This window comes from Colletotrichum destructivum, chromosome 12, assembly GCF_034447905.1.
Source record: "Colletotrichum destructivum chromosome 12, complete sequence".
Taxonomy (NCBI): Eukaryota; Fungi; Ascomycota; class Sordariomycetes; order Glomerellales; family Glomerellaceae; genus Colletotrichum; species Colletotrichum destructivum.
This window is the reverse complement of record NC_085907.1, coordinates 285,998-299,178: the sequence shown is the minus strand read 5'-3', so window position 1 is coordinate 299,178 and position 13,181 is coordinate 285,998. Positions and strand designations below refer to the sequence as shown.

Genomic DNA, 13,181 nt, shown 5'->3' with positions numbered 1-13,181 from the left:
ACAAATGCTCCAAGTTGGTCCCTCTCATGGCGAGTGCTGCAAGATGGTTCAAGTAATGACTGGAACTATTGGCTGTCTGCAGCGCGATAGACCGGAGAAGCGAGGCAATGGATGTCTTGTTGTCATCATCTTGCTTGCAGAAAAAGTAGTGGCAGGTGAGGTTTTTCTCATGTTGGAGGTGTCGGATAGCGTAGGAGGCCAGAACCGATTTCCCACAGCCGGGAAGTCCGTACATCCATAGGATTTCAGGACTCCAACCTTGTTTGTCACGCCAGGTGAGGAATGTATGGTCCGATTCGAGCCATTTGCAAGTGCCTGGTGCAACCATGTCCAGAAAGAAAGTGAAGTCACTTTGAGGCGCCTCACTGACCCCGAGAAGTCGGTTCACCAACCATGCCTTTCGATTCAGTCCAACCTTCCAGACGTCGTTTTTCCAAGGACCAAATGTATCCATAGAGCGCTGTAGTTGACGGACGATCTTATTCAAGTTGAAGTCCGTATCTCTGTTATAACGAGCGATGTTCCGATGATCCGTTTCCATAGGTATCCGAAGTTCTCCCTGGGATCCTACCCGCGAGGAGTTTTTATCGACGATCAACTTGAAAATATGAGTACTTCGACAAGAAGAGATTTGAGGCGATTTTGAAAACATACCCTAGAAATTGGCCCGATTCGCGTCTCGAGTGTCTCGTAGAATGAAGTGATCTGCAAACGAGCGGCCACGTCGCAGAAATTCTTGTTGCATTCTTCCAGAGCGTGCGAGTTGTGCTGTAGTTCACTGACAAAGGGCTCAACACCTCGTCCGGAGGTCTCAAAACACCAGGCCAGCGTAGTAGCGAGGGCAGAGCCTTGATGAGGTGTTCCCAAAAAAAGCATTGCGCATATAGACTCAACAATAGCTTTGTATTCGTCGACGGTAATGCATTCTAGATATGCCTGTTTCGTGTGACCAGGCTGCACTAAAACTCATGTTGGAGACATAACGTCAACAACCCCTTATTCGTCCACCCCCCTTATTCGTCACCCCGCACGACGCGTAATCCTATGATCATGATTTCTACCCCCTCATTTCAAACTATTATAACAATTGCAATTATTACTCAAACAACATCAATCTTTCACTACAGACTACTCTTATCATTATGAGTCAATATACCGAAAATCAGATCCAACAGGCCCTTATTGCTGTTACTGATGGCAAGTCTGTCAGGAGGGCTGCAATTGAATGGGGGATTCCTCGATCAACACTGGAGTATCGCATGCGAGGCTGCCAAACCAGATCTATAGGCAATAACTATCGCCAGCGATTATCGACTGATCAAGAGCATCATCTAAGTGAATGGGTGCGAATCCAGCATGCCCTACGCCTTCCACCAACCCATCGCCAGCTGAAGGACTTTGCAGAAAGGATCCTTCAGATCAGTGGCGATAGCCAGCCTATTGGAAAGAACTGGATCCAGGCCTTTATCAAAAGGAACCCATCTATCAAGGTTAAAAGAAGCCGATCTATCGATTCCAACCGTGTTAATGGAGCAACTGCTGATATCATCAGACCATGGTTTCAGCATCTCGCCATACCAGAAGTCAGGGCTATAAAGCCACGTAATCGATATAATATCGACGAGACTGGAATCCTTGAGGGCAAGGGATCTAACGGCCTAGTCCTTGGATGTGCTGAAGTGAAGGCAGTCCAGCGGAAACAGCCTGGATCGCGAGCCTGGACCTCTATGATCGAGTGTATCTCTGCTGATGGGCATGCTCTGCCGCCCCTTGTTATATTCAAGGGTAAATCAGTCCAACAGCAGTGGTTTCCTCTTGATCTTGGCCCTTATACCACCTGGACCTTCACAGCAACTGAGAATGGCTGGACAACAGACGAGACAGCAGTCACGTGGCTGAAGGAGGTGTTTATTCCATTGACAGGGGCAGGGGGCAAGGCGGAGGCAAGGCTGATGATCCTGGATGGCCACAGCAGCCACGTTTCAACAGACTTCATGTGGCTATGCTATCAAAACAACATCTACCTACTTTTTCTGCCACCTCACACCTCACACGTCCTCCAGCCTCTTGATCAGTCAGTCTTTGGGCCTCTGAAGGCTGCCTATAGGAAGCAACTAGGGTACTTGGACCTCTGGAACGATTCAACTGTTGTGGGCAAGAGAAACTTCCTTGGCTGCTATGGAAAGGCACGTCTGGCAGCTCTGACAGGGCAGAATATCACTAGTGGGTGGAAGCGGACAGGGTTATGGCCTGTCTCTGCCAGTTATCCCCTTAGGAATCCTTTGGTGCCTGACAACAGCCCTTCAGCACTAAATCAGCAGCCTCAGAGTAGGTCTGCTGATGACTGGGACTCTCATACGACTATAGTCACGTGGAATACACCAAGGAAGCCAGCTGAGCTCAAGGATCACCTGGACTTATACAGCAAGTTGGATAACAGCAGCAATAGCAACAACAGCACCCAACGGCTGTTATTCAGAAAGGTCCAAAAGGCCTTTTATGATAAGGATTATCAGCTGGGAGCTGCCCAGCTGAAGATCAGCATGATGGAGTCCCAGATGGACAGCATAAGGAAGAGGAAACGTAAGGCAGTTAAGATAGACCCCAACACTAAGTTTGCAAGGATCAAAGACATCCACAGGGCTCAAATTGAGGCTGGCGAAGTCAGCGATGGTCTAGATGAAACCGGCGGTAGTAGAAGCCCTAGTGGAAGTGTTGGCAGCTGTATTGTAGTAGCTGATAATTAGTTGTGTTAATTTCAGCGATTAATAGTTATGTTGTGATGCTTATGATGCGGGGTGACGAATAAGGGGGGTGGACGAATAAGGGGTTGTTGACGTTACCTCTTTGATGACAAGGCCACCCATCGAGTGAGCCACAAACACAAGTGGAATTCGCCTACTTCGGATTTTCTGCAAAGGTAGCGACGGCTCACTTCCACAAATTTCGTCGTTATCCCTCAATTGGCATAGAAGCTCAAGGGCAAAATCATAGATTCCGGCAGCAGACTTTTTGAAGACTTTCTTGAAGTCGGCTCCATATCCGAATGTCCATACCCGGGCCATCTGGAGTGGATCGTTCTTGTCCAACGATCCCGGCCAAAAGTAGGATCCTCCAGTCCATGTGCCTCTGCTTGTTCCGCCGAGCCCGTGCACAAATACAATATCCATGCACACAGGACCTTCCGGAGGCGCGTACACACGAGTCAAAGCAGGTGGATTTGGATCTGCGACATCTCTGCGCCAGAGCTTCCGTGCCAATTTTGATGCAAAATTGTCGCGCGATTCATCTTGGCTTGCCGACATATTGTCCTCGAAATATCCAAAAGAGTTGAGATCTGAACGGAGAAAAAATGTGCAGGAATGAATGGTGGAATTGACTGCAGACGTGCTCATTTTTGTCATTTGAAGGTACAGACAGGGTTGACATCGCCCAAATTAGGCGCCCACGATGTGACGAACAAGTCACACTGCACCAGCGGTCCTTGGCAATTGCCATGATTCGCCAGGAGGAGTGGATTGACAGGGACAATCTACCCCGACGGCAGCGCACCAGCCATCTTCACAGACAAATTTAATGATGCGTACCGCGCGACCGAGGGAAGATGCCGTGCCATTCAGATTTCTCCTATTCACTCTCACATTCGCAGTCATGGTAATACGGATAGCGGGAATGGTCATTGACGAAGATATCATGTCCTGTACGGAACCTGACGCACCCCTTTGAGCATGACTGATTCGCGCAGTTTTCCCACCAGGGTCGGACATAATCGACGGTCAACGCTATGGCTCGGCTTGGACAATGAAAGGACGCATCACTGTACGGGAGCCGAAGGGAACTAAGGATTATTTTATCAAAGTATTAACTCCAAGATCCATAGTATGGGAACGAATCACTAAACAGTCGACAGCATGCCTCCACGGCTGAGGCACGTGAATCCCTTGCGGGCGAGCACGTGGCAATGATGGCATTCCATGAGTTGGACCCGACGATCGTCGCGAAGTCGGACGGAGCTCGAAGTCGGACGGAGCTCGAAGTCGGACGGAGCTCGAAGTCGGACGGAGCTCGAAGTCGGACGGAGCTCGAAGTCGGACGGAGCTCGAAGTCGGACGGAGCTCGAAGTCGGACGGAGCTCGAAGTCGGACGGAGCTCGAAACACCAAGAGAGAGAGAAAGACCAAGTCCATGAAAGAGAGTTCCGAGGGGGTGATACGCTTTTATATCCGGACGGCAGGTCATTCCTCGTCATGCACTTCTTGGTCACACACGGATCGCGACCTGCGTCAGAGGACCTCTGTTATCGCATCGCTGCAATCCACCGAGACAGTGTCTCGCCAGTTCCGAACAAGTTTGGGTTCCCTACTTATACTTACCACAACAACATCCCTCAGCTCGTCCATTGGGACTCCGATTGGGCTAGGTTCTTCGCCAAGATGCTCAAACATATCTGCGAGCTGGAGACAGCGACACACGGACCATGGCTTAGTCGCCATCCTGGTTTTGTGACCTTGTTCGAGCAGACAATCCCTCGTCTCCTTGGCGCTTTGCAGTCAGATGGTCGATTTATCAAGCCGTCTCTTGTTCATGGCAATTTGTCCTCGAGAAACATGAGGAAAAACGCAGCAACCGCGTCACCTGTTCTCTTCGGCTTTGCTTCGCTGTATGCTCATAATGAGTATGAGCTGGGGGCCTGGCGCTGCAGAGAGTTGGGCTGGCCGTATTTCAAGGAGTATCGACGACATTTCCCTCCGTCCGAGCCGACAGAGCAGTGGAACGATCGCATTCGGCTATACAGTATTAAGTTCAACCTCAACCAAGTTTTGACGGTTTCTGATTCGCCAGAGCTTCGAGACGAGTGAGCGAACACCATATGCCCCATCTGGATTCAGAAATTGACACGTCGTACAGAATTCTTCGAGATATCGATGAGCTGAATCGGTTGTACGGGTCATGATTTTGCAATGTGTCTGTAAGTATTGGAATGTGGGCGATCAAAGCCCATACCTGTTGCACCAAAGGGCGCGTCCTCGTCAAGAGGCCATGAACCGAAACAAATTATACAATGCTATTGATAGAGGATGTAGCGGTGCATGGCTAGTAGTGCATAGTTTGTGTCCGAGGACTGTGTTCCAAGACTTGATCCATACAATTAATGGCTTTCTGTGAGCATTCAGGCATGTGAATAATAACGTGACACCTCGGTATTCTGCCCCTCCACGCATGACTTTGGCTGCTCACTTACATTAGCACGTATTAGTTATCAAGTTTTGGCCGCGGCCATAGTATTCGTCCATTTCTGTCTCGCTCATCCTACTTAAGGCCAAAGCTTTATTCGAGCCATCAAGCTTTCTAGGCTGACTGGGTGTCAGAACTTGGAACATGTATCGATAAGCCATGTGTACAAAAGAGAGGGCCCCCAATTGTATGGGGCTGTTCTAAGTACTTATGTTGTTCCGTCACTGGGCTTCTTCGAAGGGCTTGTCCATTGAGTGCCCACAGAACACAAGACCTGAATTCCAGTTCAACGCCATGCGAATTGATCAATCGCCATCTTGCAGCTTTTGAATGATGATACTCAGGCCATCAAGTACGCACACAAGGCCGAGTGGGGCTTCGTCGTGTTTACATTTATCGATAAGCGTCACAACTCGCAAGAGCGACGTCTGACCCTTCCTACATTACGCACAGGCCGCACATACTACTCACCTTGTGATGTCTGCTGGCCCGACGATTCACATGAGCCGAAAACGACTACCGTACGTGTCTATTGCCACTGCATGCATGTGCCATTTTAGTCCACGTTCAACATCATTGGCGCACGCCGTGAACATCAGCCCGCTCTGTCGCTGTTGTTGCGGGAGGAGATTCACGTCAACCTGACCACTATGAAGCCATATTTTCAGGACAGTCGGGCATGAAGCAGGGCCGGTTGAAAGACTGTTGTTCTATGGACGGAGGATAACCAACAAATAAATGCAGAGGTGCTGTGGCGTCCGTGTCTGCAATGGAAGTGGGTGTAATCAAGTGGCATAAAACCGAGGCTGCACTTATTACCGCCGTTTGTGGATCCTGGATTATGCGACATGGGTCTAAACCACAAACACAGTGTAAAAGCAGTTTCTGGCTTCGACTGTGGAGGTCATCACCGAATGTGCTCTCTGGACCTCATCATGTATCCTGTCAACAAACGGATCCACAAATGTATGTGCGCAGAGGAGTTTCTGTGTGAGAACATGGACACCTATTTCGATTTCCTCTGTCACTTAACAATACAACGACCTCGCTCGCGACAGACCCACAGGACCATGCTGCAGGGCCGATCCCTTCCTACGTGCTACTCGGGGTTCCATTAATGAGGCGACAGTCTGTGCTTACACTGTACACTCGCCTCGGAGCAAGAATATGTTTCACTGTGTGGGTCGCCCTGCGCTGAGTCCGGCGAGTGGAAAGCTGCTTCATGCGCCGAAGATTCTCCACCACAGCCTTTGCGAGCACGTACGGCCGCTTTTGGCGAAAAGTCATTTCCCAAGAGGCGACACCAGATGGTGTACGGCGTTGGTTCATCATAAAATCAGAGTTATTTTGACACGCGGTGGGCTATTATTGACCCCAAGATCATAAAAGTACTCTGTATCTGCATGCCTGAGGTCGCTTCGCGCTGCCTTCACCGCAAGAACGGGCTGTGCCATGCGTAGTGTTGGTTTGTCACTGATTGGAGCCTGGTCGTGAACGCAGGCGATAATCCAACTAGTCCAGGCCCCCGGTCTCAGCCGAGCCAGTTTCTGCTCGTCACCCTGGTTGGGGCTGAAAGTCGACCTTGTTGTTTGAGGTTCATACTAACGACGGGTGCTGCTTCCGGCTTCCGCGGCGGAAAGCGCTCTATTTGGTGGGCGGAACTCTGGAAGCGCCCGTAGCCTGCTTTTCACAACGCTAGGGCGGAAGATCGGGCCCTGCGTCATGGCACAAAGCCGTTCATTGCAGCCGCTGAACTGCTCTCCGCATGGCCCTCTTGGCCTCGCAGTCTTTGGCTCAAGCATGGCTATCGAAATGGCCCCATTCAAGGTCGATAGATACCCTGGTTGGTCAACGAGCGGCAGGGCGCCTTTTCAGACAAAAAGCCTCTCAAGGTGTGGCAAGCCTACTTCCTATCTTTCATCACACGAAGAGCGTTCGTGCAGCCTTGCTGATCATCCGATTGGATACTGATGGCCGAACAGGTCATTACACAGTGACGCACAGTGAGAATCGATGGAGACACGCTATTTGATGGGCACAAGTGTTGAAATGCTTTGGCCGCGGCTCTACCGGTGAAGTAGCTTTTGATAACGGACCCAGTACGCCCTCAAGCGAGGCGGTGTTGAGGATGCATACATGGCATAATTACGACGTACATGGCCTACCTTGGGACGGTTGCAAATGTGACTAAGGTACGTGGCCAAGGCGTTCCCTCTTGAGGTCGCACAGGTACACAATAATATGTAGAAAAAAACAGTAGGAAACACAGCATGGTTGCAAATGTGACATGCGCGATAAGCACGATGCATTTGACCTATCGATGCAACTGTTGGTTGAGACTTGACAATTGAGGACAGGCCAGGGAGTGCCCACCCCTTTGTAGCGGAGCCGTGCTTAATGGGTGGGTTCTACAGTATGCTCCAGTTTATACTCCATTTGAGAAGGGCAACCAAAAGCTTCCGCAAGCCTTGCTCTTTTTGTAGTAGTGTACTCAATCGCATGGTGCCTGACAAGGGGAATGACGCCACTATTTCCAGGATATGTCTCCTGTACTTTTGCCTGGCGTCTGTGAAAGGTTCTCTGAGTGGAGACTGAAATCGCCCGTGGCCTGCTTCTTGCAAGGGTTGAAGATGGCCATGGATAAAGCCGCTCATTACACCCGTGAACTGCTCTTGGCATAGCACCCACTGGATCAAGCGTGGCTGTTGGAATGGCACCTCCAGATCGGCACTCTGGTTGGCCAACGTACGACAGGGCGCCTTTCTCAAGGGTATGCAAGACCCACTTTCTATCAAATCACGCAGAAAGCGCTTGTGTATCTATGCGGATCATCCGATTGGATGCAAGTGCCTGAGGCGGGTCTGTAGTCAAAGAAGCCCTGTCAAAATTGAATTCAGATGCCCTAGGTTTCATTTCATCAGCCTCAAGAAGCTTCCAGTGACAGATTCCTGTTCTTTCTCGAAATCATCCTTTCCTTGCTTCTGTGTTCTCCGTCGCTTCCTCTGATTCGCGTTAGGGCCGAGTGGGCCTAGGGGTTGACGACTACGGAACTCGTCCCGCTCGAAATCCACAATCATGACGTTGCCACTTTTTTGATCGTACATGATGTTGCGCGGCTCCGCATCATGGTGAAGAATGTGCAGCCTGTGGATTCTCTTGTAAGCTGCCGTAACCTTATTCACAATATCGGCCTTGGTAGTTCGGTTGATGAAGTCAAACAGAGGCAGTCCAGCCCAGCTGAGGAACAAGAAGTGCTCAAATACACCACTGCCGTAGTAGTATGGGAGGACTAGATCCACACTACCGAGGCATACCGGTACATGTGTCCCCTGGATGGGCTGCAATCGATCGTATAAGTCGTTCTCGTGTCGTAGACGACCAAGGTCAACCCTCTCAACGCCTTTGGCAACAAGTGTGTAGCCCGAGGATAATAGCCGCACCTTGAAAAGCGACCCAATCGACCCGGATAGGTAGAGTGGTACGGCGTCCGCATCGCGGCCGCGGTCTTGAGCGAGCTGAATGAGGATGGACCGGAGGAATTGTTCTCGATTGATGTGATGGTGTCCATGATCTTCAAAATTAGGACAGGTCTTGTCCATTGGACCGCCATACACCAATCCTCGGAGGCATTTTGAAGTGCAGAACGGGCGGTCTTGTATCCTTTGTTGCTTCTTTTGCTCTTCCTACCGACGTTGACCCTGTTTGTTTACCGGTCGAGCCTGTGCCTGTTGACAAAGTTATGGCGTTTTTGTTAGGACGAGTTGATCGACTTGGTGTAGAGAAAGGCCGAGTGTCTTCTTCATCGTCGCTGCTATCGTCCCTTAGACTTGTGTTCGTGTCGGGTTGCTTGCAGCGAGAGCGTGTCTGAATCGGCGAGCGCTTGAAGCCTCGCCAGCGTTGGGGTTTGTAGGGAGCGGCGAGAGCTTGCTTGCCCTTGCGTACGGATTCGGGGATTTTTCTCAGTACGTCGTCATATTCTACAGCCCAGGTGTCGAGGGCCGCAGCCGCGTCATGCCAGCTCGGAGGAGGCGGCTCGACACGCAGGGCCTGGATGATAAAAGCTAAGACCTGCGCGACAGCCGTACGGTGAAGTCTATTCACGTCGTTATCCAAGACGTCCAGATTGGGGACGCATGCGTGATAGCGGACGGTAGTGGGATCATCTGGAATGTGTAGGAAGACGAAGGCCTCGCCTGTACACACGTATCCATACTGGATGCCCTTGCCAATCATATAGGAGAAGAGCTGGGTGACAACGGCGGCAGCAAGCGCCTTCGAAGCATACGCGAACCCCTCGCCGTCTTTGTTGATCACGTCGCGTTCCGGCTGGATCTCGGACGCCAGGCCTGTGACGACCTCGTTGCGCCCCAGCTTATGCAGCGCCTTGTACTCGATCGCCACGGCAGGAATGTTCCGACCGTCGGAGGTGCGATGTATGCAGAACTGGTTCGCCCGATTGCCCTTCCCCGGCGCCCTATGCTGGGACTTGCGGCTCGGCGGCGGTTGGCCTTTATCGTCCTTCCATATGAAAATTCGAGGCATGTGTTCGGATAAGCTGTCGTCGGTCTTGCTGAGGTTCGTATGGCTCTCGAACGTCACAGTTCCCAGTAAGCCAAGATCGGTTTGCATTTGCAGGTTATCGTACGCCTCGTCGATGAGTTTCTGCACCGGGTTTTCGACAGCATCGCGTTTGTAATTCTGGAGCCTATTTTCGCTGCTGATCGGGCTGACCAGGAACATCACATAGTCTAGTTGATAACGTCACATACCCACTTTCCGACCACCCCCCCATTCCGACCACCTAAAAAAGAGGGTATTCCCACCAACACCAGTATGTTCAATTGACTATTAACTGCACCCAGATGCCACCACAATACAGCTTTCACCTTCACTGGGTAAATCAGACTCGCTGGATCCATCTGTAATATCCTCTTTTTCGCCAGCCTCAATTTGGGCCTTCTGGATGTCCTTGATGTTGGCGAACTTGGTGTTTGGATCCAGCTGGACTGCCCTCCTTTTTCTTACTGCAGTATTGGCAACCTGGGCCTGCAGAAGCTCCAGCTTGTGCTGGGCAGCTGCCAACTGATAAGCCTGCTCACTAAAGCCTTTTTTTACCTTCCTGAATAGGAGGCGTTGAGTAGAAGCGTGATTTTCCAGCTCTGTGAATAGCTTCAGTTGGCCAGCCAGATCCTTCATCTTCTTTGGCGTTGACCATGCCACTGCAGACGACGCAGATACCCATCCTTCAGCTTCTTTACTTCCAGCCTGCCCTTGGCTGCCCTTAGACTGCCCTTTGCAGGCCTGATCTGATGGCCCTGGTGTTGATGGGAGCATCAAAGGGCTCATAAGTGGCTTGGCCATAGAGACAGGCCATAGGCCAGTATATTTCCAGCCACTTTTGATGTTCTCTATCGTCAAGCCTGCCAGACGAGCCTTCTGATAACAGCCTATGGAGTTTCTCTTGCCTACAATAGTAGAATCATTCCACTGACTGAGGTATCCAAGCTCCTTCCTATAGGCTGCCTTTACAGGGCCAAAGACTGACTGGTCAAGTGGCTGAAGGACATGGGAGGTGTGTGGAGGTAAGAATAACAGATGGATGTTATTAATATAGCAGAGCCACATAAATTCAGTCGTTGTATGACTCCCATGGCCATCAACAACTAGCAGTCTGGCCTCCTCCTTGCCCTGAGGGAGGGTCTGAGGGATAAAGACCTTCTGCAGCCATTCAACTGCAGTGTCGTCTGTGGTCCATCCATTCTCTGTTGCAGTAAACTGCCATCTTTTATAAGGGCCAAGATCCAGAGGAAACCACTGCTGCTGGACTGTCTTTCCCTTATATATAATAAGGGGATCAAGGGCATGGCCTAGGGCAGAGATGCATTCGATGATAGATACCCATGCCCTTGATCCAGGCTGTTTCTTGCGTACAGACTTCGTCTCAGCCATACCTAGGACCAGCCCATTAGATCCCTGCCCCTCAAGGATACCAGTCTCATCCATGTTGTATCTGTTGGCTGGTCTGATGCTCTTGACCTCTGGTATGGCGAGGAGGTTGAACCAGTCCCTGATGACCTCAGTAGATGCTCCATTAATACGTCTAGAGTCAACAGGGCGACTTCTCTGGACCTTGATTGATGGGTTTCTTCTTTTGAATCCTTGGATCCATTGCTTTCCTAGAGGATCTGTATCCCCCATGGCATGAAGGATCCTTTCTGCGAATACCTTCACTTGCTGATGGGTTGGAGCAAGCCCAAGGGCATGCTGGATTCGCACCCATTCAGCAAGCTTAGCCTCCTGATCAATAGAGAGCCTCTGGTAGTCTGCAAAGGCAATATCCCTTGGTTGGGTGCCATGCAGACGGTCTCGGAGGGTAGTCTTTGGGATGCCATACTCAATGGATGCCTTCCTTAGACTCATACCCTTTTCTACAGCCTCAATAGCCTGATTGATCTCATATTCGGTATACTGCCCCATTAGGGTTAGAATAAAGCGTATGCAAAAAATGAGGTGATTTGGATGAGTGGTGAAAATGTTGTGATAGTTAGAAGTAGGAGGAGGTGGGAGGTTGGATGTGGCGGTGAGGCATTTTTAGGTGGTCGGAATGGGGGGGTGGTCGGAAAGTGGGTATGTGACGTTATTGGGATGGGAAGAGGGGTTAGGAAGAAAATTGCTGGTCCAAGAGATGGCCTAGACCTCATCTTATGCTGTTGCAAAGTTATCCCACAAGATAATGCGTCGAGGAAATATTTGATTGGTCGGGTTGGTCGTGTTGGTCGTGTCGCCTGGCGTAGTTAGGGAGCGGTCGGTAGCGACCTGAATGGCGAGACTGAGCGAGTGGCAGGTCTCGAGATAAGCCGAAAATGTTTGTGGTCGTAAAAGTTCCTCAGCTTCCTCGCGTCGGTGTTGTTCTTCTCGCAATTCCTGACGTAGTTTGGCGAGTTCACCCTCCATTGTGGTGAGATTGAAGGGACATGAAGAAATAACGAGGTTGATGGTTCGATTGTCATTGGAGACAGGATGAATAATCAGTGAGCAGGTAGTGAGTGGTATGGAAACCTGACTTCTAAGTGATTAGCTAATTTACCTCAAAGTACCCCCCCCCCCAAAGCGGATCCATAAACTGTGGTCTCTCTCCGACCTGTTAATGTGGATCCTATATCCCAAGCCCATTGAGTTCCTTCGCATATCGATACCTGACTTGCCAGCCTGTCCTCGATTTTGGGAGTAGATTCTGGTCGGGACCCCAGCGTCAACAGCGGCTGAAAGGGCTTGTGTTGTTTCTTCAATGTGTTTATCAAGTGATGTCTTCGTTCTCGGCCTTTGTAGTTGGCGTTCAGTTTTCAGTGTCGGCCCTGGCTTGGGTCTCCGGTCCCCGGGCTGGCAGTGGGGGCGTTTGTTCTGGGTGGTAACTCAGATGTTGTCGGTAGGTTCCCTTTGAAAACATCAACAACAGCGAGAACGAAATTTTTGAAATCCAGCGCTTTACAGCCCGCAACACGACCCATCTCCACGGCATCAATAAGGCTGGCACTGACGAGTGCGAATGCGACCGCGGGAGACAGACGGCGCGATATACCATCCTTGGGTGCAGAAACTGGGTAGACGAATGACACTGGATGTGGGCAGGCAAGCGAATATACGCATATATTAAGCGCATTCTCTGTAAACTGTCAGTAGCAGTATAAGCAGTAAAGATGATCTAGAGGACGGAAATTCGAATGTAATTCTAGGGGGTCCTATCTATAGTACTTAATACACATAGTGAAGATGGGTAATAAGTAGGAAATAGAAGAATAGGAGGGCTAGAAAAGGACTAATAAGTACATAGATACAGAATGAGTAGAAAGACTATTAGTAGAGGGGCAACTACATCTAAATAGGGGGTAAATAGTTCTAATAGGAACAACTTATTTGTAGTAAGACAATTCCTATTAGAACTAGAGG

At 50.3% G+C, this 13,181-nt stretch overlaps 4 protein-coding genes across 4 annotated transcripts; 1 reads left to right on the top strand and 3 right to left on the bottom strand.

Annotated features, from left to right (window-relative positions):
• Nucleotides 1–2,786: 2,786 nt before the first annotated feature.
• On the bottom strand, nucleotides 2,787–3,395 carry CDEST_15511 (Putative alpha/Beta hydrolase; the record flags this gene model as incomplete). Its single annotated transcript, XM_062931667.1, has 1 exon — nucleotides 2,787–3,395. One exon carries the CDS (start codon nucleotides 3,393–3,395, stop codon nucleotides 2,787–2,789), a length of 609 nt encoding a protein of 202 aa, XP_062787718.1.
• A 181-nt stretch (nucleotides 3,396–3,576) lies between these two features.
• Nucleotides 3,577–6,005, top strand: CDEST_15510 (Putative protein kinase-like domain superfamily, fructosamine/Ketosamine-3-kinase; the record flags this gene model as incomplete). Its single annotated transcript, XM_062931666.1, has 4 exons — nucleotides 3,577–3,700; nucleotides 3,746–3,858; nucleotides 3,911–4,854; nucleotides 4,908–6,005. 4 exons carry the CDS (start codon nucleotides 3,577–3,579, stop codon nucleotides 4,951–4,953), a joined length of 1,227 nt encoding a protein of 408 aa, XP_062787717.1. The 3' UTR covers nucleotides 4,954–6,005.
• A 2,134-nt stretch (nucleotides 6,006–8,139) lies between these two features.
• CDEST_15509 (Putative protein kinase) lies at nucleotides 8,140–9,505 on the bottom strand. The gene is made up of 2 exons (XM_062931665.1): nucleotides 8,945–9,505; nucleotides 8,140–8,886 (listed from the first exon to the last, which is right to left on the bottom strand). Exons 1-2 carry the CDS (start codon nucleotides 9,465–9,467, stop codon nucleotides 8,144–8,146), a joined length of 1,266 nt encoding a protein of 421 aa, XP_062787716.1. The 5' UTR covers nucleotides 9,468–9,505; the 3' UTR covers nucleotides 8,140–8,143.
• Nucleotides 9,506–11,931: 2,426 nt separating this feature from the next.
• CDEST_15508 (uncharacterized protein) lies at nucleotides 11,932–12,237 on the bottom strand. Its single transcript, XM_062931664.1, has one exon. The coding sequence runs from the start codon at nucleotides 12,186–12,188 to the stop codon at nucleotides 11,937–11,939; it is 252 nt and encodes an 83-aa protein (XP_062787715.1). The 5' UTR covers nucleotides 12,189–12,237; the 3' UTR covers nucleotides 11,932–11,936.
• Between the last annotated feature and the right edge of the window lie 944 nt (nucleotides 12,238–13,181).

What these genes read in the sequence shown, in the direction of transcription:
- CDEST_15509 (XM_062931665.1), bottom strand. Translation starts at nt 9,467, where the DNA reads ATGATTGGCAAGGGCATCCAGTATGGATACGTGTGTACAGGCGAGGCC. An exon ending in AACAGGCACAGGCTCGACCG is followed by an intron (nt 8,887 to 8,944) that starts GTAAACAAACAG and finishes AAAGGATACAAG; the next exon opens with ACCGCCCGTTCTGCACTTCA.
- CDEST_15508 (XM_062931664.1), bottom strand. Translation starts at nt 12,188, where the DNA reads ATGGAGGGTGAACTCGCCAAACTACGTCAGGAATTGCGAGAAGAACAA.